General features: G+C 27.6%; 1 protein-coding gene across 3 annotated transcripts in view; it reads left to right on the top strand.

Annotated features, from left to right (window-relative positions):
• LOC129607875 (protein eva-1-like) overlaps nucleotides 1–26,552 on the top strand; it is a 202,465-nt gene that overhangs the window by 134,515 nt on the left and 41,398 nt on the right. For all 3 annotated transcript variants that reach the window (XM_055519107.1, XM_055519106.1, XM_055519108.1), the window contains exon 4: nucleotides 5,393–5,531. In XM_055519107.1, coding sequence (XP_055375082.1) covers nucleotides 5,393–5,531 — 139 coding nt within the window. The remainder of the gene's footprint in view (nucleotides 1–5,392; nucleotides 5,532–26,552) is intronic.

The raw sequence follows: 26,552 nt of genomic DNA, 5'->3' as shown, positions 1-26,552 counted from the left end.
TGAACAAAATTTTTATTTTACTTGAAATACTTAATTTACTCAAATCAAAATAATTAATGGCTAATTATCCATAAATTTTATCTCTCAAGGATTATTAAAACAAAAAAAATTAAATCACAAAATAATAAAAATTTTACTTAGAAATATTTTAATAAAGGCTAAGATCATAAGTAAATTTCTCATTTCATTTGAATTGAAAAAAATCCCTTTTACGCATTAATTCGGTAGCCTCTGGAAGTTGAAAATAACTTTTCATTATAGTTATCCAAAAAAAAAAAAAAAACAAATAATTTTATTTTCGAATGATTATAAAAATTTTAGCAAGAAAAATCTTTTTAAAAGAAATTATTTTTTGCTATTGCCGCGGTATAGTTTGAAGACCATTGAATAAGATCAAAAAAAAGAAACGCTACCACGAAATGGAATAAAAAAAAATCATTACAAAAAAATATTTATATTTTGACTTTAGTGTACTTTTTAGAAAAAAATTGATATATTTCATTTTATCCGTCCGTGTGTCTACATATTGTACCCAAAGAAACCACAAACGTTTTTGAAATTCCGCAAACGTATAAGTAGAACCTTGCATCTTCTCTCGCGAAACAGTATACGGAAATATTATAATGATCAAATGGCCATCGAATTTAACCGTTATCTTAGACCAGCTTTTTTGTTTGGCTACACATTGCAGATGTCGGAGAATTTTATAGTTTATAACTATTCCGATGAAATTCCAACTCCTTCCTTTTCAATGCTACTGCCTTTCAAAACTAACAAAAGTTAATTTTTCTTTCTCTTTGTTTCTGAATTATTTCACGGTCGTCATATAAAATAATATAATTAGACGAACCATCAAATCTGACACGTTATGCTTCCTTTGAAAATATTGGCTTTCATCCTAAATATATGCAATAATTAGTATACATTTTGTTGTTTTAATGAAAATAATTTTATAAGACGATCGGTTTAATTTTAAAAATTCTTTTAACTTATTCTAGGGAAAAGCGCTACTTTGCAAACCATTGGTTTGATTCAAAATTATTATAAATCACTTAATTTATTTTTTTTTTGTTTTAAATAAAATTTTATGCCGAATAAAATGTAAAATATTTTATTTTTGTTTTCCTTGTTTTTGATATTTTGTTTCATTTTTTTTTGTATTTGTTGCGGGTGGGGTTTTGAGGGGGTTGAATAATTTATTTTTCTTGTAAACCGGGACCATAAATCTTTGATTTTTGTTTTCAAAAAAAAATTTTTTATTTTTTATTGAATTTTGTTCTGCTCTTTTTTTTATGCCTTGATTTGTTTCATTTATCCTTGTTGTTGTATTTTGATTCTTGTTTTTTTTTTTAATATAAAATTATTGGAAAATATTATCTTATCCTTTCAAAGGGATGAAATCATTTATAAAACATAAAATATTTTTTTATTGTGTTCCTTTTAAAAACAATAAGAAAATGTTATGAAAATAAAATGAAACGACAAGAAACCGAAGCAACAAAAAAAAAATGGAAATTCTTAAAAAAAAAAAAATAAAATGTAGGGAAATTTATTCTAGAAATCTTTAAATAAATGTCTGTTATATTATACATAATAAATTTTATAATAGAAACAAAGAATAAGCATCAAAATGTAATGAAATATTGAGAAGTAGGAAAGGAAAATCACATTTATGTTCAAGTAAATATATATACAAATATATGTATAAATGTGAATCTATATTATGTATAGATACATGTGTCCTAACTTAATATTATGTACATTATCATAAACATAAGATATCCATTAAAAATTTACCTTCCCTTTTCGCAAGACCATCTCCAAAATTATGTTCCAAGTAAAAATTTGGTTTTTTTAACCTTTATATAATGCTCTTTTGCTCTCTCTTACTTCCCTTACCCGGAATTCTTTAATTTAAAAGCATTTCGAAAAAATATTTGTATATTCTTAAAATCATTCTATAATAGCTTTCAAACGCCTACAACAATCCCTACTAAAAGAAGAAACAAAAAATATTTAACCATAAGATTGTGTAAAAAAAACAAAATAGAAAAGTCTCAGAAAACTTCATAAATTTTAACTCAGATTGGACATAAAACAAATAAATGCTTACTTAACCCAATTTATCAGAACAAGAAAACAACAAAAACAAAAAAAAAAAAAACAATCAAATAGGAAGGAAAAATAATAACAAAAAAAAAAATTCGGAAAAGAATAAGTAAATTGATCCTTTTATTTGAAGAAAGGACCCTCTACGACTATAAGCAAATATTCTATAATGAAGAAACGTTTTACATGTATAACATTATTTAAGTTAAAAAAGAGAAAAGGCAATCCAATTTGGATTTTAAAAAAACAAAAAATTATTTTTCATAATATTGAAGTTTTGATTTATTTTCATTCCTTCACAAATGTGTAGAAGATTTTCTTTTTTGTCATTTTGGACAATATGTTTACTTTTTTTGTTCTTGTTTTTTTTCCCTCAGTTTTACTGTAAAACACACCTTGAATATAAAACACAGAGGACAGTATAACCCAAAATCTGTTTTAGATTTTAAGCAGGTTTTTAAAGAGATGAAAAATTTTTGTATGAATACCAGTAGTAGTAATGAAAGTTACCATAAAAATTTTTCTGATTAAATTAGATGAAATTATTCGATTTCGGTGTGAATTTAAATTTCACTTCGTTTCGGAATTCAAATATTCCTAACTTTTTGAAATTTATGTACAAATTTCGATTATAAGAATATAAAAAATTAAGTATATGAATTAATTTAACGTGTTTAAAAGGCTATGTAACAAAAAATGTTGTTCATTCATATAAGGTACCCTATCTAGTATGCAAGGTTATAATATGACAAAAGTAGTTATAAGGCTCACATTAACTAACTGCAACAACTTCTTAATAAAATTAAAAAATCTGATGTGGTCAGCACATAACCGACCGCATTGTGTATTGTCTAGTTAAATGAAAGTGTTACAGAATATTATAAAAATGTCTGTTAAATACTTCTTTCCAATTTTTAGGACATTAGTAAGCTTATAGTTAACATACTTAGAAAAATGTAAATTTGGCTCTTAGTAGAGTTTCGCTTTGTGCTACCCGAATTCCCTGAAATGCTCGCCAGTTAGTTTCGGTAACAACCAGAGCTCAAATATCAAATTTCAAGAAATTCCATCAATTTGTTCTGTGTATATGGTGAAAAATGTAAAATCGGCCCGCAAATCAGTTCTCGAGCCGTGATCTTTCCAAAAAATTTATATGTTCATTGTTTTAATACGAGGAGTTCATATATTAAATTTCAATGAAATCGGTTGATTATTTCTCTTTATATACACAAAAATGTATATTTGGCCCGTAGTAAACGTGCAGTTTCCGATGCCTGATTTCTTCCAAAACATAGGAGTTTTTGCGGACGGTTGAGCTGAGCTTATATATAAAATTTCAAGTAAATCGGTTGAATATTTTCTTCAAAATGTTCAAAAATGTAAAACAGGCCCGCTAAAAAGTGCAGTTCCCGAGGCCTGATATATACCAAAAGTTGATCGATCCGTGCCATGGTGGAAACAAACTTACATATAAAATTTCATCAAAATCGGTTCAGCCGAACTTGAGATACACGCGTGCACACACAGACCGACAGACGGACAGACCGACAGACCGACAGACCGACAGACCGACAGACCGACAGACCGACAGACCGACAGACCGACAGGTTGCTAAAAATAGTTTATTTAGACTTCCCTACTATGGAGAAGTACGTTCCCACCGAAAACTCGATATGCAAAATTTGTTGCCATCACATAACCTACCTATTGTTTACACAATACGGTCGGTAAAAATGATATTCAAAATATTTCCTTTTCACAAAAATTTGATGTAGGAAAGACATATACCCTTAAAAATGAAAATTTATTATAAAGAAAATTTTGAATTTTATTGTCAAATTTAGTAATTGCATGTTTTCTTGGAAAAACAAAATTGTAAACCATAAAATCATTTGTGAGAACTTCTCTATATTTGAATACTAGCAATTATATGAATTATCTTTTCTAAACACTATTTTAAAATGAAACAATATTAGTAATGAACGCTTTGAGTGTTTTGATCACATTATTTTCACCTATTCTAGTTGGATCGGAATTATATTGAGATTTCTAATTGCTATTGACAATAAATTTTAGAACTTAAATGTATTTTGTTATAATTTTTTTATTAACTTTAATTACACCACAAATTTTTTATGCTTTTCGAATTTTAAATTTTTTTCTCGCCCAAATATATGCAATTTTATATTTTAGTTAAATTTTTGAAAACTAATTAAAAGTTCAATGTTTTCTATCAATTTTTTGGTTTCAATATCATGTAATTCAAAATTTTATTTTAAAATTTTATGTTATATTTAATGATTATTTTGATTATTGTAAATATTTTGATTATAACAATTAAGTTTATATACAAAAACAAAACTATATTCATTATGTACATAAACACAAACAAACACCTCTATTCTAATAGAAAAAAATGTCCCAGTCGGTAAATTTTATCAATTGTAAAATGAATTCTTCTTTACTGCAAATTCACCCGCAGTTGTACCTATACTCATTGTCAATTTTTATTCTGATATTTGGATCGTTGCTGTAGCCAACGCGCCCCAAATTGCATGACATTCCAAAATAACCACATACCATTGCCGTTATTGATATCACTCGCTCACAAAACCCTGGTATATTGATACCACTCTCTCATAAAAACCTGCTGACCAATGTTCGTTCAACTGCAGGACGTATATCACAACCATCCCGTTATTTTAATAAAAAATTTTTTCTACATCTATGATATTTTTGTAATGCAAAATCCAGTCATGCTCCCCTCCTCTAACAAGAACAATCTTCCTTTCCCCGCAGAGGAAGGTATTTTAATGAAGAAGCGTCTATTTTTTGTATGACAACAAAATTGTTTATTCTGTAGGAAGGCAAAAATTTCTGTATTTTCAGTTTTTAAATTGAATTGAATTCCAATGTTCGAACTTCAAAAATGCAATGCCAAATTTAATTAAATATATTTCGTAATCTGAGAGGTGAATACGAATTAGAACTAGTTTTACTTAACTGTAAAGCAGAATTTTAAAAGTGAAATTTATTTTAATTTGAAGTTGGTTTGGAAAATTAGAGTAAAAAATATTTTTATTAAAATATATTTTTTATGTAAATAAATTAAATTAAGTTTTTTTATATAATATATATATACAATTATTATGTAGATGTGTGTTACACCAATCCACTGCAATTTTTCGTTTTTTTTTTGTCTTTTTTTTCTATTTATATTTCTTAACAAAAAAAAAAAAAATCAAAATCCTCTACCATAATGCATTCACTAAAATTATACCAGTATGCTTTGCTGCAGACAGTTGTTGAAGCATGCCAAAAGAAGCGACATTGTAAATTTGCTGCAACACCAAAATCAGCTGCCGGAGATCCATGTCCTGGTATTAGAAAATTCGTTGAAATAGCATACAAATGCCGTCCATGTAAGTAAAAAATTTTATAAATATTCTTAAATTTTATATTATTAATTTTTTCATTAGTCTTATTTAAATATGAAAATTTAGGAATTGAAGCACAAAGACAAAAAAAAATAAAATTATTGACGCCAACAACAAAGTCTAATACAATAAATTATTTATAAATTTTATTTATTTAGGTTATTTTTCAAAAACAAATAATATATTGCTTGCCAAATAGTTAAATTAGTTAAGAATTTTTTTTTTGGCAAATAAATATACTAGTATGTCAGTAAGATTATAATATGCCAGTTTTAAATTATAATATTGAGTACATAAAGCATTATAGCCCAATTCATATTATTGTATGAATAAATGCAAGGATATGCAATTAATAAAATTGACTTGAATAAATGATAGTGCTATTATAATAGACAATAAAATACAGAATTAAATGAATATGTGACGGATATTGTGGGTGTATGAGGCTCGTACACAATTTTGTTTTATTTGTACTTATAAATATTTGCAAAATTAGTAATGACTGAATTATTTTAAAAATTTTTAAATCTTACCAAAAATAAATCGATTTCATTGTACTCCTCCTCAAATAGCAATTATCTATTGGTGTGGTGATTTGTTTAAAATATTAATTTTTAAAAAATTTCAAATATTATAAAATTTTGGAAAATGATTTGAAATATTTTATTGATCTTTAATGATAATTACAATGGTAGAGAATAGTGAACAAAATTTAATTTAATAAATTCTTATATAAAAAACATCAGACCTTCATATTACTTGCATGAATATAAACATACTTAAGATGGAATGTGGAACTGTTATATAGTCTTGACATACTATAATCATTATAAGCAAACATTAAAAAATTAAAAAACTTTAAAAAGGCAACACTATAATATTTGAAAACAAAAACTGACTTAGTGATTTAAGGATATTAAAACAAAATTTATAAATTAGAAAATTTTTATGACTTTGAAACATTCGTTTAATATAGCTTTTATAATGGTATATTTAAAAAAATATAGGTCGTATACCCTCCTATAGTCACAATAATTTTGATTTGTTTAAAAAAAAATATAAAAAATATTAAAAATTTTTTTACTTTAAATATTTTTTAGAATAAAAGTTTCCTTTAAATTTTCATGATGAAATTTCAACCAAAAATAAAAAAAAAAATATTAAACCTGAAATAATATAAAAGAAACGTCCTTGAAATTCCTAACAATAAAATAATAATAAAAAAAAAAAATTTAAGAAATAAAAAAGAGAAAACACCAAAATAAAAGTGCTCCCTTTAGGATACCTTAAAATTAAGAATCTAAATCCTTTTATTTTTCGGTTTATATATCAAATTGTGTATATACATACATATAATATATGTATAACATTTATTAGAAATACTAAAACCAGAAAAACAAAGGAACATACGCATAAACCTATAGTATTTAAATATTTCTTACACTATGCTTATAAGAACGGATAGTCAAGCGTTATAAGCATTTTAATTCTCCCGATACAATAAGGATGATATGAAAAATTTTAGGTATAAGGAATTCCTAGTGAAAATTTATATTCATATTGGATTTCTAATTTATTGAAGTGGATATTTGGGCTATTTTTTAAATTTGAAGAATAGCTTATGTTGCGGGTTCACTTTTTAATATGGTTGTATGGGTTTGATTATGAGTAAGTTGATTATAACTTGTGCTATACAATTAATTTTTTAATTACAAAATATATCGTACGATTATTTTTATATTTGAGAATTTAGGACTATAGCAGCTAATGCATAAATGAATTTAAGAAATAAATATTTTTATAAAAATTTTATTATATTCAGTATAATATTTTTGATCAAGTAGTTTCCAAATATCAAATGAAGTTTGACTATGAATTTTATGCTGGTGAATAATATAAATTAGCTATGAGACAATGCAAGGTATTTAATTACCAGAATTATGATTACCCTATTTATCAGCATTACGGTCTCAATTATCACTCAGTTATGAAAAACCTACGGGTTTTATAACAATTTTCTTTTAATCTTTAAAATCTAGAATCTATTCCAATAAAATTTAATGTCTTCTATAAAAAAAAAAATTTTGTATTATTAAATTTCATTCATTCACGCCACAACTACTCTTATTAAATTTTAAAAATAAAATTTTAAATATCAAATATCACTTAGCACGGCCCTAAAATATCAAATTTTTTTTTTTTTATATTATGTGCTTATTTCTATTTATTTTAAAACTTCTTTGTATATTTTTATAAAATTTTTGGATATTTATTGCCAAAGGGGTTCTTAGAATAAGATATATTTTAAGGAGGCCTTAGAATAATTATTGTGTAGGTGTATTTTGCTTTTTTTTTTTTGTCTATAGGTAACAAAAATGAAATTCTTCTTAATATAGAAAAATTATTGAATTAAATCACCAAGAGTAGTCGGGAATATTTTTTTTTTTGTTTTTCAATATATTGATACAATATTAGTATATACAGGGTGATTCAGTAAAGAATAAAATATTGTATACCATTGTTTAAGGCATCAAAAATTGGTAATATTTTTTTTGGTGGAACTAGTTGTCAAAACCCTACGGTTTTCGATATAGCGAATTTTCATGAAATTTCTACTTGCCCAAACTTTTTTGCTCATAAATTCCTTTCCATAGAGAATAGAAGCTTCAAATGAACAGTTTCTGAAAGGGTTATTAAAGTAAAGTAAAACCACGGGGAATTTCATGTAAAATTTCGTATTTCACTAAAAATCCTAAAATTTTTATTTTTATCAATCAAATCAATAAAAGCTATAACCCATTTTTCATGCCCTAAACAATAATATATAATATTGTACTCTTTACCGAAACACTCTGTATATTTTGTTATATACAGTTGTTTATTTTCCCTTAAGCTCTTTTTCCACATTTATTCCTTAATTTTTTATTTTTATTTTTAGCTTCTTTCAGTATTGGATTTTGTTATACGTTAGTAACTAGTCATCAAAATCTCTATCCCTATGGATATAAAATTATCTCTTTCTAAGTGTTTCCAACTTTCTAATATAATCCATTCGTTTTGTTTAAAATATATAGGACATATATATATAGCTTATCCTGCATAATATGTAGATGTATGGTTTTATTTAATTGAGGAAAAGAAAAAGTTTTGGGCTTTTTATTACTTTTTCATATATTTTTTTCACTTATATGGTAAACAGCCCTATACATTTATCTACATTATCTTTCTATGGAAAAAATTATAAAAATAGTTTTTTTTTCCAATGTACAGAAATAAAGTTTCGATTCACATACTTAAAAATAACAAAAAAAAAATAAAATATAAACTCAAACACACGTCAAATTATACTTGAGAAATAATAAAATTTCCAATGTTTTTTTCTTTTCTTTTTATTTTTACACCTATATAAGGGCACATCTACTCACATTCATATTGGTATTCCTTTTCCATATTTACCCTTTTCGTTTTATTCTTGGTTCATTGAATATGACTAAAATGATGTGTTTGATTTTCTACTTTCGAGGGAAAAAAAAATTTCAAGGAAAAATTTAATATGGGAAAAAATTTTTTTTTTTGTAAGGTTTTTGGCCTGAAAGAAAATACATACATAATAAATTTCCACATATGTTTATTTTGAGAGAATTTTAAAGGGAAAACTAAAAACAAAAAAAAATTGAAATTTTTTACATCTTGAAGATGAAAATTTTCAGTTTTTACTCTTATTGATTATACATTCAAATATTCTTACGAATGTATGCATGTGTGTGTGTGTATTAGAATATAGGATATGCAATGTGTTATTAAAATTTAACCCTTTTCAGAAGATATTGGAAATTTTTTTTTTTGAATATCTCTTAAAGGGACCAATTTTGAATTGTATTAGAAAAAGAAAAACAAAAAAAAAATTTTTCGTATCAAAATAATATCTTTGATAAAGGTCATGTTATATACGTGGGTCTAATATGCTCACCTTTAAAATATTTTTCATATTTTTTTTTTGTTTTTTTTGGAAGAATATTAAATTTAATATTTTATTTGTTTAACTTTGATGTATACGTCCCAATATCTCGTATATTTGGTATAATTTAATAAGTTTATTTTAAAAATAATATTGAAAATTTTGATCCATATTAAAGGAAGAAATTAATTTTTTAAAAATATTGAACAGTATCCTGTCTGTATACATATACAATTATTCTTTAAAATACTGAAGATTTTCATTGAAAGTGTATAATATTTTTTTTCGTTTGATTGAACAGGTTAAAGATTAAGCTTAGTACTTATAATTTTAAATTACTCATAAAAAAAGGGTATAATAGGTGTAATATAAGGATCTAATTACCATATAGTCAATATTTGGAACTAAATAGGCTAATATTATTCTGATATTCGAAAGAAATATAAAGCAATTAAAGATATCTGCGAAAAAGTTTTCATTTCGCAACATTTATAATATTTTCCTAATATCTTCGTAATTATCTGAAATAAATATTGAATTATGAAACATATTGGCTCCATGCAACAGTTTAATCTATACCCTTAAGGATTTATGCAATGGTATGCGGTTGTAAATCAAAAGCAGAAACATCCTTATGAGCCTATGCGTTAGAGCTACATCTGATAAAGCTATGAGTGTTAATATTTCCAGAACAATGTTGCATTTCATTATATTTATGTTTTAAATTATAGTTGTATACCCCAAAATATCTGAACTGCATTGCAGTCATCAGCACATTAAAAAGTAAAATTTTATACAAAAACAATTATTTTGGAAAATTTCATATGTTCGATGAAAAAATATTGTAAAATAAAATCTCATTATACAAATTTCAATATTAAATCTAGCATGACCTTGTTAATTTGTTAGAGAAAGCAATGAACATGACAAAAAAAATTTATAATACAATAGAATGACTTTTAAAGAACCTTTTGCCAATAGAATGTTTTTCCTTTAAGAAAATACGTTTTTTTTTTTTTTTTCCTTTTCATTATTAAAATTACCTACCACACAAAAAAAAAATCCTTTTTTCGAAGAAAAATTTTCTAAATTCAATTATAAAAATTATCAGATACATGTTTGCTCTTATATAATATTTAAAGGACTTTGAAAATTTCATACAATTTTTTTTTTTATTTTTCTCCCTTTCTTTTATTCTTGCCATAAAATATGTCTAAACTAATAAGTCTAGACAGAAATGTGCTAATGAATTTCAAGAACAAAATTATTTTTTTTTTTTTTTTTGAAAAAAAAAAGGTTTGTTTGAGAATCTTTATATGAAAAATAATATGCAAATATTAAAAAAGTTTCAAAAATATTTAAATGAAAAACTTTTCTTCAAAACTTTCATATTTAATGAAAAAAAAAAAAACAAAATGAAAGGAGAATTTAATTAATTGTTGAGGTTATAACGTCATTATTATTTCATACATAAATTTTTGAAGTAACTATTAAGAAAAAAACGAGAATAGATATAGTTGACCGTGTCAACTCTGTGATACCTGTATAAATAAATGATTTTAAATGTCTTAATAGTTTCTTTGTAGTTTTGTAGACTTAATAGGCTATAAACAAACAGTTCATGAAGTTGAAGCAGCTATCAAAAGCACTCATGACAACTCAATAGCTTTTAACGAATAAGACTGCCATTTTACCATATTTATTTTTGTTTATTTTTGTTTAATTTCAGTATTGTAGGCCAAGCAATTTAAACAAAATGTATCAAACACATAACAATAATATATTCGCTTATACGAAATTTCAATACCATAGCTTCTTTAATTTCTGAGATACAGCCAACTAAATTTTGAAGTTGTATGAAAACTAATCTAACTGAGACCTCGATTATACTATATTTAAATAGGGTTTACTATAATAAATCATTTGCGAAAATTTGGTGAGCGTAGCTCAGAACTCGACGCTGATCAAAAACATACGCTTATAATCTATATCTCAGACCATTATTTCTTAGCGTTACGAATTGTAAGGCAAATTTAGTATACCCATTCGTACGGTTATAAAAAATAAAAGAACATCTGACTAATTTTATAATTATGTTTTCTATAATAATAAATTAGAAAGTTAAATTTAAGGTTACCGAAGCAAAAACTATGTGAATTTCAATTATTATATTTAGAGTTTTTTCATTTTCGGATTTCAATAATATTTTCTAAAATATTGAAAGTGAAAAGTATAAAAGTTTTGCCCTACCCTTTTCTACATACAAAATTTAATTACAAATTTTCTTTATTACATGGACGGTTGATTTCCTAATTATTTTAATATTAACAACTTATTAATCCAATATTCGTTCATATTATAATATTATTATTAAATACTTTAATTATAATTGCAAATATCATTAAAATTATTAAAGAGAATTTGCAATAACAAATTTATGATAATTTTTATAATTTTTCCACATTTTAGATTCTAGAATAAAATTTTCTACAAATTTTTTCATATGAATAATATTTCTTTACGAATTATAAGGAAATTAGGTAGATATTTTTAATATTTTTCTATATCCTAGTAAATTTTCACAAATTTTGGGCAGAATAATAATTGTATACAACGTACAAGTCGTTAACATATTCTTTAAAGAGAAAAAAATTCATGATTATACTGAATTATATACTTTAAATATAGGATTTTTAAAAAGGATATTTTGTCCGGTCTAAACTTATTAAATATTTATTAGTAAAAGAAACATGAATAAGAAATTATTTTGACCATCTTTTAATATTGTCTTTCTCTCCTACTCAGTCTTACAATAGCAATATAGCTAAAAAATCTGTATTCATTGGATCACTTTTCTACTCAAACTAGAAAATATTGTCATCATCAATTTTGATGGATCGGTTTTTAATCAATCAATTATAGAAACGAAATCCTCCCAAAAAACAAAAAAAAAAATCACAAAAAGAAAATAGTTGAATATAAGAATAATGAAATTTATTTACATACGTACATTAATAGTAATATGTAATTACTCTACGATACTACTATAGGATATTCGTTCCGATCCTATTTAGTGTAATCATAAATTTTAGAATGTTTTCTTGCATTTAAAATGCATGAATTTCCTAACTCTCAGTATGAAGAACAAACTATGAATTGGAAGAGTAAAATACCCAGAAGAGTTACTTGCCAATAATTGCAAAAATCGAAACAGTCGCTGCAAGGAAATTCAGATTAGTTGTTTCAGAATTAAAATTTTCTTAATTATCAAATTGTTACAGTCTCTTGAGTAAAAAAGTTTGCATTCGTACAGTATATTTGAGTAACTGAATACGATGTGGCTTATAATTTACTATATTGTATTCAACCAACCGACGTTTGTCGCTAATGTGCTGCTTTACAATATAACATCATTCCGATATACCCACGTCCAAATACAGTCGTCTCAATCACATTGAATTTGCCATTCCAAAATATATCCTAAATGGGTATAGTAACGTTTATCAGTCTTAAATGCATTTATAATACAAAGGGTGAACAGAGAAAGGGCAAAATACACGTGCTGGTATTTTAAATTTATAAGGTTATAATTTATGTAAGAATAGTCCTAAACATAACATTATACAATCATAAACAGAATGGTAAATGAACTATGAACTTTTTTTTTTATTAAAATATGATAATGTACGCTATCCTTTTTCTATGTCGAATATTTGTTTTTTCTCTTGAATTTATAAACAGCCCTTTTAAATAATATCGTTTTAATGAAGGATCCAAAAAAAAATATTCTCATATTATAATTTTTCTCTTTATTTACGTATATATTTACTTTGGTGAGTGAGCTTTAGCATATTACCCGCAAGAATTAAGTAAACAAATTTTGTGTAGTTTATCACAACTAAATTTATATAGATATTAAAACAAAATAATGGAATGTTTATAGTTAAGGCTTTAAGATTTTATAATTTCTATATTAGCTCGGAAGAACAGTGTTGATAATAGTCAAGAAAAAATGTTACCTAAGGTCCTTATTTGTTGAAATTAATCCTTAGTGTTCATAATTACTGATAATAATTTTTAAAATCGAAATCTTTCTTATATTCATATTTTCTCAAAATTTTGTTACCATAATTATCTAGATCCTGGTACATATAAGATGGCAAGTAGTTTTACTATAAAGCTTAAAAAATTATAAAAAATTTTTGAAAATTAATTTTTTTTTAATTTGCCTTTTTCAAACCTAGGAGAAGCATACGGTTAGCGCATGATATCATTTGCTTGCTTGCTTCAAGAATCCAACTCATTTTTGAGATTGAAGCTGATTTGTTCTTAAATTCAAATTTCTTAATTCAAATGAACTTAGATTCAATGTTTCTCGAATTTCAACCCAATTATTTTACAACACACTATGGGAAATTGCATTGCTTTATCTATATAAAACGCCAAGTATAATCTACTTTTCTCTGTAAATTCGTTTAATTATTAATGAAAACACAAAGCTTTCAAATGCAACAATTTACCTTAATTGTCCTTCAAATCACATATTGCGTTCTCACATATAAAATATTGCAAAACACTATTTAAATTTTCAAATCTAAATTAGTTCTTATTAAATTTAATATTCAATTTGCATTTAATAATTTAAAGAATTTAATTAAAACTTTTATAGATGCGTTCTTGATTAAAAATACTCTCACATTTTAAAAACTTTTTTTCAATACAATACAAAACGCAAATAATTATTATAGAAAACGTAAAATGCCAACATATTTTTTAGCATAAAACTTGTTTTACTTAATACTTATTTTTAATTCATTTTTCATGCAGAAGGCTTTTAAGGACTCATTTTTATTTTTTATTTTTTGTTATTTTCTAATATTCTCATAAACTCGTACTACGTTTTCTGTAAATAGCATCATTCTTTCAACGAAAAAAAAAAATATTTCAGTTCACTTTTATTTTAAATGTAGGTATTATTATAAAATTTTTTTCTCAAATTTTAAGAATTTGAAAAAAAAAATGAAAAAACAAAAACAGCAACAAAAAAAAATATGTATTCAATGACGTTGCTTTCACATTTTTAGTAAAAGGACAAAAGTATCCTTAAAAGAAAAATAATTATATGAAATCATAAAGAAAAAGAAGCTTTTTATATTAAGACACAAGTATTATTTATAATATGTATGAATGTATGTATATGTATAAGGACTACAAAAACTCAGAAAATGAAATTCAATGCCATAAAGTTTAACGTTTTTATAAAATTGCGATTTTTTTTTTTCTGTGTTGTGTTGTTGTTTCTGTTCTCATATTTAAATCGCGGTTGCACTTTTTTTTACACTTTTCAACCTCATATATATATATATATATATATATATATATGCATAATCATTTCTTGTGCAATTACATTTTAATGATATCTTCAAAAAATTTTTTTATATTTATACAAAATTTTTGTTGAAATGCACAAATACAAGGGTTGTTTGTAAGATTTTTTAACAAAAATAATCTTTGAAATTTGAATATTGCAAACAATTTCGTTTGATTCGTTGAATTAAATAAGGGTTTGTTTCAAAATTAATTCTAAAAATAAAATTGTAGAGAATTTCCACGTAAATTTATTAAACCTTAAATTTTTAAAATTTCAATATTCTTAAGTAAATTATGAAATTTTTGTATATTTAAGATGTGAACTTAAATAAAGCTGGGTCAACCCAATGGTTTGTATTGTAGCACTTTTCCCTTCAACAAGTGAAAATTCTGCTGTTCAATACAGTCTGTATAACTATCACACTATTAAAATTATTTTCATTGATATACGAAACTATTTCTAGGATTGCATATATTTAGGATGAACGATTTATGTACTCTTTGAAATAAAGCATAAATTAATTTAAAGAGGGGTTAACATAATGCTCGATTTCAAGAGTTACTTGCGTAATTAAGAAAAATAATTTAACATTTTTTAATGGCATAGAATTTACCGTTACCTTTCTGCATTTATAGAAATTTGAAAAAGCTTCTGGTTTCGGAAATATTATAAGGTGTCAAATATTCGAATTTTCCAAAATTAGAGTGCCGATAACTTGAGAGAGGTTGAAAATGGGAAAAAATTTTCTTCTAATGAAATGAACTATTTATTAGTGTTTAAAAGGTGTTAAAATTTCAAATTCCTCAAACATACAGTGTAGAAGAAAAACAGCATCAAAAATTTGGTAAGAACGGTATTTAAATAACGGTAAATTTGAGCGGCCATTTTGTTTTTTTAAAGTTCAGATATGGTATGCCGTGGTAGAAGAAACTATCCACTACATTTCTGCGTTTGCAAATTTGAAAAATACTTATGGTTTCACTGCAATAATTATGGGATTTTTATGGTTGTACGGGGTATAACTTTCGAGTGGGGAGGAGGGGGTGGAGGGGAAGATACGCAAAAATTTTGTTCTATGGAAATAAGTTCCTAGTGAAGATCTAAGTACATATAAAATTTCAGCTTTCTATCTTCAAGGGTGTAGAAGTTTTGAAGACATAGAAGACAGGGTGAAACTAATTAGCACTTTTTTCAAAAATTTTTTGCAAAAGTGCAATTTAGTTATTCTACTGTTAAGGAAAAATATAACAGTTTATAAATTTTGACAATATGAGTGATTAATTCCAGCATCCGTTAAAACAATACTATAAATTATAATTCATGATAATTTAGTCCTGCTAATTCCATTAACAAGAGCAAAGTATTTGGAAAAAACTTAATTTGAATTTTTATTTGATCATCCTGTATCTATATCCTTTTTTATTTGTTATAATAATAATTATCAGCTAAATGTTGTACAAATTTGCATAAAAATTGCTCTGTTTACCTTATTTTCATGTTACTTTTTGATGAAAGAAATAAAAAAAAAAATAGGAATAATTAACAGCGCTTGAAAAGAGGAAAAATATATTTATTCTTATAACGTCATAACATTTTATTAAAAGAGAAAATATATTCCCTACCTTTTTAATATTATAAAGAAATTAAAAAAAAAATCGTGTTTTATTCAACACTCTAGCTTTGTAATACATAATACAATATGAAAGGTACACAACACACATGTACAGCCATGGTTTGTTACCTATATGCTCAAAGGATAATACAGAAAGTAATGAAAGTAAGAGCAAAGGAAAATGTTATGAAAAAAATTACATAAGATTTTCATTTTTGTTTTTGTTTTTTTTTTTAAATTATGCTAAGAAATATTATGCCGGTTTAAAGTAATGATTATTTTTTTTTTTTGTTAAGAATTTCAAGTTCGTTGCTCACAATAAAATATAAAGTACAAAACTTTTGAGTTTAGTTATAGTGAAAGTGGAATTTCAATCAACTTTCCTTAACTTGAACGAAGTGTTAAAAAAATGTGTAGATAATTTTAAAAACAGCGTATTGATTAAGTTTTTCTTTTCGTTTTCTGAAAAGGATTAGTCCTATTAATTCTCACGATATTGTAATTGACATTGTTGTATAACAGTTATAATGTTCTTTGTAATGAAGCTGCTATCAGTAGCAAATATGGTTTTGAGTTTGATGTTTGCTTTACCAACTCAGATCATACAAGCTTAGCTGTATTTCAATGGAGCTAAAAATGGAAGTCGTTCTGTCAACTAAAAGACCTATTTTTCAAAAACTTACCAAAAAATAATATCAAAAATATTGGCAGAATAAAAAGCCAACGGCGGCACCAAAGTAGCAATAATTTTGCTGCAAATTCTTTGGGAGAACTTTCGTTGGACTCCAATCTAAAATGGACCACTACCCGCGGTGAATAATGAAAACGGGTTGCCGCCACTTCAGTTCAAACTTAAAACTGCAAACATGAACTCAACTTTACACGATAAATTTGAATTTTCGAGAAAGAGGGCCTTTTCGTACTGAAACGAAGTAATAGCAATACAAAATAAAGAGGAACCAATATCCAAAACTTTCTAATGAAAATTTTTCATTGACTTAAAACTTATTTTACAAGCAAATTAATACTACGCTCTAAAGGAGAACTTGCATTCAATACTTTCGCTTTTAACATTATCTTCATAACTATATGCTCCTGATGATTTGATTAAATTTAATTAAAAAGTTTGGTCTTAATTTGGTCTGGTGTGATGCAAATAGTATGGAAATTTTTAAAGTGAATTATATGTGCACACACATATAGATACGAATTTAATTTTATTTAATAAATATTTAATTTAAAATGCAGCATGATTGTGTATGTATTCATTATAGTATTTTTTTAATATCATAATGAAAGTGAATATATTAATTAATTGAATAATTTATTTAATTTAATTTTTAAATATTTCATTTTATTTGTATATTTTATTTATTTATCATTATTATTTTCTCTCTTTCTCTTTTTAAAAATATATAATTTAATTTTATCAAGGACATTGTAAATTTTTTTTCTTTTCATTTATTTTATTCATTATTATTATTTAAAAGAATTAAATTAATTTTAAGCAATATTTTAATGTAACCATAATAAATATAATATATCAAATGTTGTATAAAAGTTTTACTCCGGGAACTTTTTAAGTGAATATGTTTTTGCTAATTGACAAGATGAAACTTATATTTACTGTTCAAGAGTGTTGTTGAACAAACAAAAACTGAAAAATTGGAAACACTATATTGAAACGTAAAAATAAGTCAGTCCCATGAGTTAAAATAAGCTGAACTAGAGAGTAAATGAGAAAATTAAAGGATATTGAGAGAGTGGGAAAAAAATCCCCTAACAGACGACAAACTTGTTGGAATTAATTTGCTCCGAGTATGTTCTTCCATTATTTTAATTGAAGGTTTTATTAATAATTACCGACCGTATTGTGTAAACAATAGGTAGGTTATGTGATGGCAACAAATTTTGCATATCGAGTTTTCGGTGGGAACGTACTTCTCCATAGTAGGGAAGTGTAAATAAACTATTTTTAGCAACCTGTCGGTCTGTCGGTCTGTCGATCTGTCGGTCTGTGTGTGCACGCGTGTATCTCAAGTTCGGCTGAACCGATTTTGATGAAATTTTATATGTAAGTTTGTTTCCACCATGGCACGGATCGATCAACTTTTGGTATATATCAGGCCTCGGGAACTGCACTTTTTAGCGGGACTGTTTTACATTTTTGAACATTTTGAAGAAAATATTCAACCGATTTACTTGAAATTTTATATATAAGCTCAGCTCGACCGTTCGCAAGAATTCGTATGTTTTGGAAGAAATCAGGCATCGGCAACTAGACGTTTACTACGGGCCAAATATACATTTTTGTGTATATAAAGAGAAATAATCAACTGATTTCATTGAAATTTAATATATGAATTCCTCATATTAAAGCAATGAACATATAACTTTTTTGGAAAGATCAGGGCTCGAGAACTGATTTGCGGGCCGATTTTACATTTTTCACCATATACACAGAACAAATTGATGGAATTTCTTGAAATTTGATATTTGAGCTCTGGTTGTTACCGAAACTAACTGGCGAGCATTTCAGGGAATTCTTGTAGCACAAAGCGAAACTCTACTAAGAGCCAAATTTACATTTTTCTAAGTATGTTAACTATAAACTTACTAATGTCCTAAAAATTGGAAAAAAGTATTTAATAGACATTTGTATAATATTCTGTAACACTTTCATTTAACTAGACAATACACAATGCGGTCGGTTATGTGCTGACCACATCAGATTTTTTTTTTCTAGTCAACCTATTCCGTATAATAATTTATAAGTATGTATTTCTATCGTATAATAATATACATCTCTCAACCCTATCAAATTCTAAAAAGGAGATATTACGAGTATAAGAGTATAATATTGTGCTGAGAATGAGTATATAACAAATATCTGTGAAGCAGGAGATGCCAATAACTTTTCACTTACCTTCACCTAAAATTAACAAAAAAATAGTTTGTGTAACAAATTTTTTTAAAAATAATATTTTTCTTGTCTATCATAGTTTTTTAATAGAGATTTCCATTATCATATGAGAATATTTTCTTTTAACTTAAAGAGATTAGAAGCTCTATACACAACAATTGTTATAATACATGAGGAGTTATTAACAAAATTGCAAAAGAATAATAACATAAAGACTTAATTTTAATATATTGTCTAGGTGTATTAATGTGCAGATTAAAAACATTAGAAAACTTTTTAAATTTAAATAACAAAGAAGAGTATATGAAATCAAAATATTGTGGTAATAAAACGATGACGGCAGTGAATATTATGGACAACATTTTATGGAGAACAGTATGTGATTAAAAATTGATATAATGATTTAATTTCAAAAGAGATTTTACAAACGCTTAAGTAACAAAATACACAATAAGTGATTTAAAGTTAACCTTTAACAGGTAGATTGTAGATTGAAGATTTCAACCCCCCAAGCCTCTTGACTCATAGTAGCCTCCCCACGCTCCCATCTATAATATCCCCGGCCCAACCACAAAGCCGGACATATGCCTAAGGGAGTTGCACAACAGTTCCTGTACATTTAGGGACCCAAATCCAAGACAATTGCGCGTCGAACAGCCAATGCCGGACAGTCGAGGAGAATGTGCACGGCGGTCTCATTACTGCTCCCACACAATCTGCACAGGGAGGAGCCCGACTTCCTCAGCCTATGCAGGTGGTACTTCACTGGGCAATGCCCCATGAAGAAATTCGCAATAATGCGAAGCCGGCTTCTGCTCATCTCCAGCAACTTTGCGGTGAATCCGCTGGAGCACGCCGAAAGAAACTCCTTCGCATACCTTCGTTGTCCGCATGGCCACTGTGGCCCGACACCCAAATGAGCGGGACTCTGTTCTCCGATGCCAATTCCAGAAGTGCAGCAAGGCAGCCCCAGACCAGCTTGGATGTAACCTGAGCTGAATGAAGCGCTAACAGTGCAGCCCTGCTGTCCGAGAGCACATAGATGGTATAAAGGGGGTATAGATTTCTAGGTCGGGAAACAGAACCCTGTACTTGCGGTCGAAGTTGTACGGCGGCTGGCAGGCATCCGACATGGTTATTCTTAGAATCGGATCGCACTCAATAGAGTCTCTGTGAGTCCTGTGGGCCAAATTTAGCCCAGACGGTGTGGTAAGCATTGGCCTCACCTCCTTTTATCAGTTGGAAGTTCCTCCTTCCACAAAAGTCCACCAGATCTTTCAGTTGTTCGTCTGAGTGGCACAGTCTCCCGGGAGGTAGGATGAGCACACAATAAACTCTGTCCAACCCCCGGAAGACGTCACCTTCGCCAACGCAGCTACCTGATCCTTAGAACAGTAATCTGGAATGGGAAAATACGTTAGCCTTTTACTAAGCAAAATGCAAGCCCTAGGCCTGCTTCCAATTGTATTATCATACAATAGCTCACTTGTTAGGCCCTTAACCTGATCTTTCACTATGTAAGGCTCTTGGATAAGGGCGATATCGAGGTGTTCCTTCATAAATCTATGAGCTAGAATATCAGTAGATGCCCTAGCATGCTGTAGATTTATTTGGATGCACCTCACAGCCATATCATTTCCTCCGGTCTTGTCTATGGGCTTTGGCCCTTTTGGTTCACCCGGGATGCTTGTATTTAGCGTGCTGGTCGATGGTCCCTCCGTTTCTCTTGCCACCATTTTCCGAGCGACTTCAGACTTTTTAATGAGTTTTAACTCTTTTGGTTGGCCTGAAGTGCTCGTTGTTGTGGAAGTAGGCGTTGGTTTTTTATTTTGTCCTGCCCTGCCGCCAGCACCTTGAAAGGATTTCCTTCTTTTAACCCGAACGGTAACACGGAAGAAGTTCAGGAAAAGTCGGAACTCCGCTTTGCGTAGATCTTCCAATCCGGAACCATCCACGGACAAGGTGATGGAGCAGCCCCTTTTCCTTATCCATCCTCAGTACCCTCCAGGAACTCATCTTGAGACTGGGATTTTGCTTCCCTACCCACTCCACTCCCTGGTGTTTTGATCATTGCATGTTACGGATATCCATCCACCCCTTTGCAACGCTGCAGTGAATTGTGGATGAGAATCCACAACTTTATCCATTTCATCCATGATGTCTACTTTGACTTTTCCCATTTGGACTTCGGATAGCCTTCCCTCTGGATGCTGTTTATGAGTGATGGCGACCTTAACCTGTGCTACTGCATGCCGATAAGAAGTCATTTTCGGGTTTTGTTGAGGAATGTTCCAAGGACCTTTCCCTCAACATTTCCCTTCATCGACCTCTTTTTTGAGGGCACTGCATCAGGGCCTTTTTTGAGCTTCCCCTGCGGACATGCCATCCCTGATATATGCTGCGATACGCCGCTTGGATGCACCAGAGAAATATTGTTTTTTTCCCATGATGTCCAACCCTTTCAGGTCTTCGTCAATTTGTTGGATAATAGGTCCAAGAGGATCCTGATTATCCGTCTCCATCGGAGGTGGCGCCTTTTCCTCTACTGGCGTGAGAAGGAGTTCCTCCTCTGTATCAGTCGAAAGAAGCTCCGGTTCCGCAGATCCTTGAGCACTAACTGTGTTTTTATTAATGTTGTCCTTGGTATTGTCATTATTGTTGTTGTTGTAATTGTCACTGTTGTTGTAATAGCGCGGGAAAGTATAGTCACCCATGGCAGAGCCCGGCATACCTTGGGAAAGCTTGTTTAAACTGGAGGGCGCCTGGTATCCAGAGTCCGTATATTAACGACTAAGTTCCCCGTTAGCCACGCAGTCATCGGCATATACTGTTCCATCTTGACTTGGGACGCCTGTCATCAGCTGACGTAAAGATATAGGGCTGAAACTCACAAAGCAAGAGGTTCGCCGCGAGACATGGCACGAACGACACGAACGTAATTTTGATCGCTTCCATCACCCCTTTATTTTTGCGGTTTTGGGCCCCTCTTTAACAGGTAAAACAATTTACAAAAATCACATACATAATAATACTGCGATAAAAGATTTTGATCATCAAAATAAACCAGCACTTTTAATTACAAAAAAAAACTAATCTTCATAATATTATTTGTTTTGAGTCTATATATACACACATACACGAATGTATATGTTTGTAAATAATTATCCAAATTACAGTTTTATAAGTTCATCCCTTTATAAATTAGATATGACAACAATAATACATAATATAAAAGTAAAATTAAAATGTTTCACATATTAACAATAATTTTCACTAAAATGTTAATATTTTTTTTTGTTTTTGTGGGCAAACCATGCGAAATAAGAAAGTGTTATTATGATATCGTGTACTTGAATCATTTACAAAGTAAACAAACAAAAGAAAACATTAAAGAAATTTTTTTGCATTTTCATTATTTTTGTACTGCTAAAAGATTTATTTCCACTTTAAATGTTTCTTAAAGAGTTTAAGAAACTTTAAAAAGAAAATTTTTTTTTTTTGTTTTTTTCATACTATAAAGAACTTTTAAAAATTTAGTGTTTAAAATGTGCATTTTCCTGAAAAGGATAACGACGACTAAATTATCTTTTCCTTTTCAAAATAAACACAAAGACGAAAAAGAAGACACAAGTAAAACAAGAGAAAAAAAATCATTTTGAGAGAGGGAAAATTTTGCTTTTTTTTTTGGTTTTTGCTTTGGAAATAGAAGAAGGTATGTAAGAATATTAATATTTTCCTTTTATTTTTTTGGTTTTAATGTGAGAAATCTTATCGTCGGTACCTTGAATTTTTGTCATTCAGAGTATGCTAATTTTACCATTTAAAAATTTGATAAAATTTTCTTTCTGAATATAGCATTTTAAACTAAAATTTGGAACATCTAGATTCTGTTTAAAAGATATTATGTGAATTGAAGGCTGCTACTTGTAGTTTATAAAAGATTTTAAAGTTTGAAGTTATTAAAAATGTGCACCAAATTGTCTACTTCAAAAATTATTTAAAAAATTAAAACATTTGTGTGAAATATGTAATACAAGCATGTCATTTCCGAGTAGAAATCGGTTCGTATGGATCTAAGGGTTAGATTGAGGCAGTTCTGATATAAATTTCCATTTTAAAGATATTGCTGCAATACTTCAGGTATTTCAATAATACTATTGAAACTGAATGGTTATTACAATAAAATACAAAATTTTACACATGAGCTTCTTTTTGATTTCTTGATTTACATTGCAAGGCCTGTCTGCCTGTCTTACGACTAATTTTAATGAGTTAGTTTAGATTATTTTCTTATGTCATTGCATTATTATCAAGCAAATTTATTAAAATTTGCACGAACCTCTCATAACAATTCCATAACATTTGAGTTACTACCTCTCCTGCATACTATGTATAGACAATAATGAAGACTGTAAAATGCAAATTAATTTTAAGAGTTTATAAAAGTTTACATAATTTATATTATTTCTCCAGGTTTCTATTTTCTCGCTATTCTAAGCAAAATAACAAATTTTAAGTACATTTTCAATGAAATTTCTTTTTCGGATATCAAAAGAAATAAAGAAAAAAATTAATAATTTCAAATTGTTTACCTTGTCATTAGTATATAGTAGGTTCCTATGTAAATACTCATTAACATTACCACCCCATCGGTGCATTCTATATCTAGTTTCTTTTCTGTTTTTTCAACACAAAAAAAAATTAACAAATTTTATGTGCATAAAAAGGAAATAATGTCTTTGACTTTTGAGAATTTTTGAAGCGCAATATTTATAATGTAAATTTTTATAACAAAAAAAAAAAAAATTTTTTTTTGATTATCACGCTTTTCTTAAAATTAACGATGCGGTAAAAACCGAAAAAAGAAGAGTGTACGGGTGAAAAAAACGTCTCTTCCAATGTTAAACCTTGATGAAAAGATTTATGAATTTTGAAAATCTACGTCATATCTAAGACTGTAAGTAACTGTATTGTAGATGCTGTATTCTTATTTTTGGTTTAATTTATATTTTGTAAATTAAAGTAGATAGGAAGATATTTCAAAAATTACAATCAAGTTATGTGCTTTTCGTCAGCAAGTAGAGGAAACGCAGCTCCGCCAGAATGGGCATGTATTATCAGCATTTCCCTCCTCCTGCGGGTGAGGGACCCACATTCTCGCAGATAGTGGGCTGTGACATCCTTGTCCGTTCCGTAATATCTGAAAACACCTTATCTTTCTAGGGTCAGCCCTCTCAGGTAACCCCTTAGTCTACAATGCGTCGTCAAGATAGCTGTGATAATTCAAACACCTGCTTAACCCTATGATTTTTCTAAAGCGCCTCTGGTCGTAATCTCCCAAAAGCTCCTTGGTCTGTCAAAGCCCCGTATAGCCTCTCTAGTACTCCGAACGCCGCCTCTCCATTTCCTTCCTTAATTCTCCTCAAACCGTATGTGATCCAATTCCGTAAAAGGGCAAAAATTTTTTATAGTCAAATGTGTAAAATTAATTTGTAGGTCTTAAAAATACTGGTCTTCGTATTTTACTAGTTTTCGTTTTAAGACCTTCTTAATCAAATAAGGCAAATTATATATTCTTATATAATCATCTATATTCTTATATAATTTAAGGTATATACGATCATTCCATAAATTTTTAATTCTAAAATACACATATTGAAGACGAAATATTTTCTGAAAATTTAAAACGATTTAAGAACTATGGTCTTACATCAATACATACATAATTTTTAAATTTGTAAAAAGTTGCTAAATAGCGAACAGACAATGAACATTTCGAACCATAATTTTTTCAATACCGCGATATACGATAACGTATAATATAACAATATAAATAATATATAACAACATACCGTATAAGAATCACGACAATAGATACTCCTACACTATTATTAAGAAATAAAAAATTAACTTAATTATTTGCATAAAAATCTTATCGCAAAAAAGAGTTCTCCATTCAATTTTTCACACATATTGCATACGATATGAACACGAGCATTTAATAAAATAATTAAAATGATATTTTTTATTTTACACATACAGAGAAAATAAAAAAATAAAGTAGAAAAGAAATCGTAGAATATTAAGAAAATTAATGTCTGTTAAAGTCGTCTACAATATTATAAAGAGTATTCTATTTATTATAACATTTAAAAAACTGTCTCCATGGATAAAAATTAAAAGAAATTATACACAATCATCTTTTTTCTTCGTCTATATAACAATAAAATAAAAAGTGTACTGAAGTGAAATTAAACGGAAATATGCCTACATACCTACATAATATAAATTTAATTTAAGAGCGATTTAATTAAGCATATTATAAGAAAAATGTGTGGTACAGGGCACTTATGATTTCAATAAAAATTACACAATAATTGTAGGGGTAAATTTGTATATGAGTTAATTTCATACATACTAATAAAGAAATTAATTGTAAATTATTATTTTAAAGGGTTGATTAAATGAACTTCTCCGCATTTTGCAGAGAATAGAATAGCAATAGAAAGATTGTTGATTTATCTTAGGTTCTGATTTGCATTTTGATCTACTATAACCGAATGTAATTTGACTAATAGGAAATTGCTTTAATTCAACTTTAATTAAATTGAAATTTAATTTGATTCCTATTAAGTTGGGATACTTTGGTTTAGGATATTTACTGAATTGTAGTTTAGATTAGCATATTCTTATGGCAAATTTATTCCAGTTCAATACGTAATAGCGATTCACTTGAAAATTAGTGCATTTAATTTTGCATTAAAATAAATTCTAAATTATTATTTAAGATTAATATGCTAGAATTTTCACTTAACCTCCTATAAAAAATTTGATGGGAGAAGTAGCTAGCATTGCATAGTGCGAAAGACCACACTATGTAGGCGCACAATTTTCTTAATATGATCCCGTATTAATTACTACTATATTATTGTTTATAAAACTTATAATACTATTATTATTTTTTAATATTTTTTCTAATTGTAATTAAAAAATTGTACTCGTAATAGCTAATTATAAAAATATCGAATATCACCATAATTCTACATTTGTTTCGAACTTGCTGCTATAAAATTAATAACTAAAAAATTTATTAAAATATCATTAAATTCTTTTATGTTTCTGCAGTGTTATTTATTTTAAGT

This window comes from Condylostylus longicornis, unplaced genomic scaffold, assembly GCF_029603195.1.
Source record: "Condylostylus longicornis isolate FDR11 unplaced genomic scaffold, ASM2960319v2 ptg000030l, whole genome shotgun sequence".
Lineage (NCBI taxonomy): Eukaryota > Metazoa > Arthropoda > Insecta > Diptera > Dolichopodidae > Condylostylus > Condylostylus longicornis.
The sequence above is the reverse complement of the archived record's forward strand: the minus strand, read 5'-3'. Positions and strand labels throughout refer to the sequence as shown.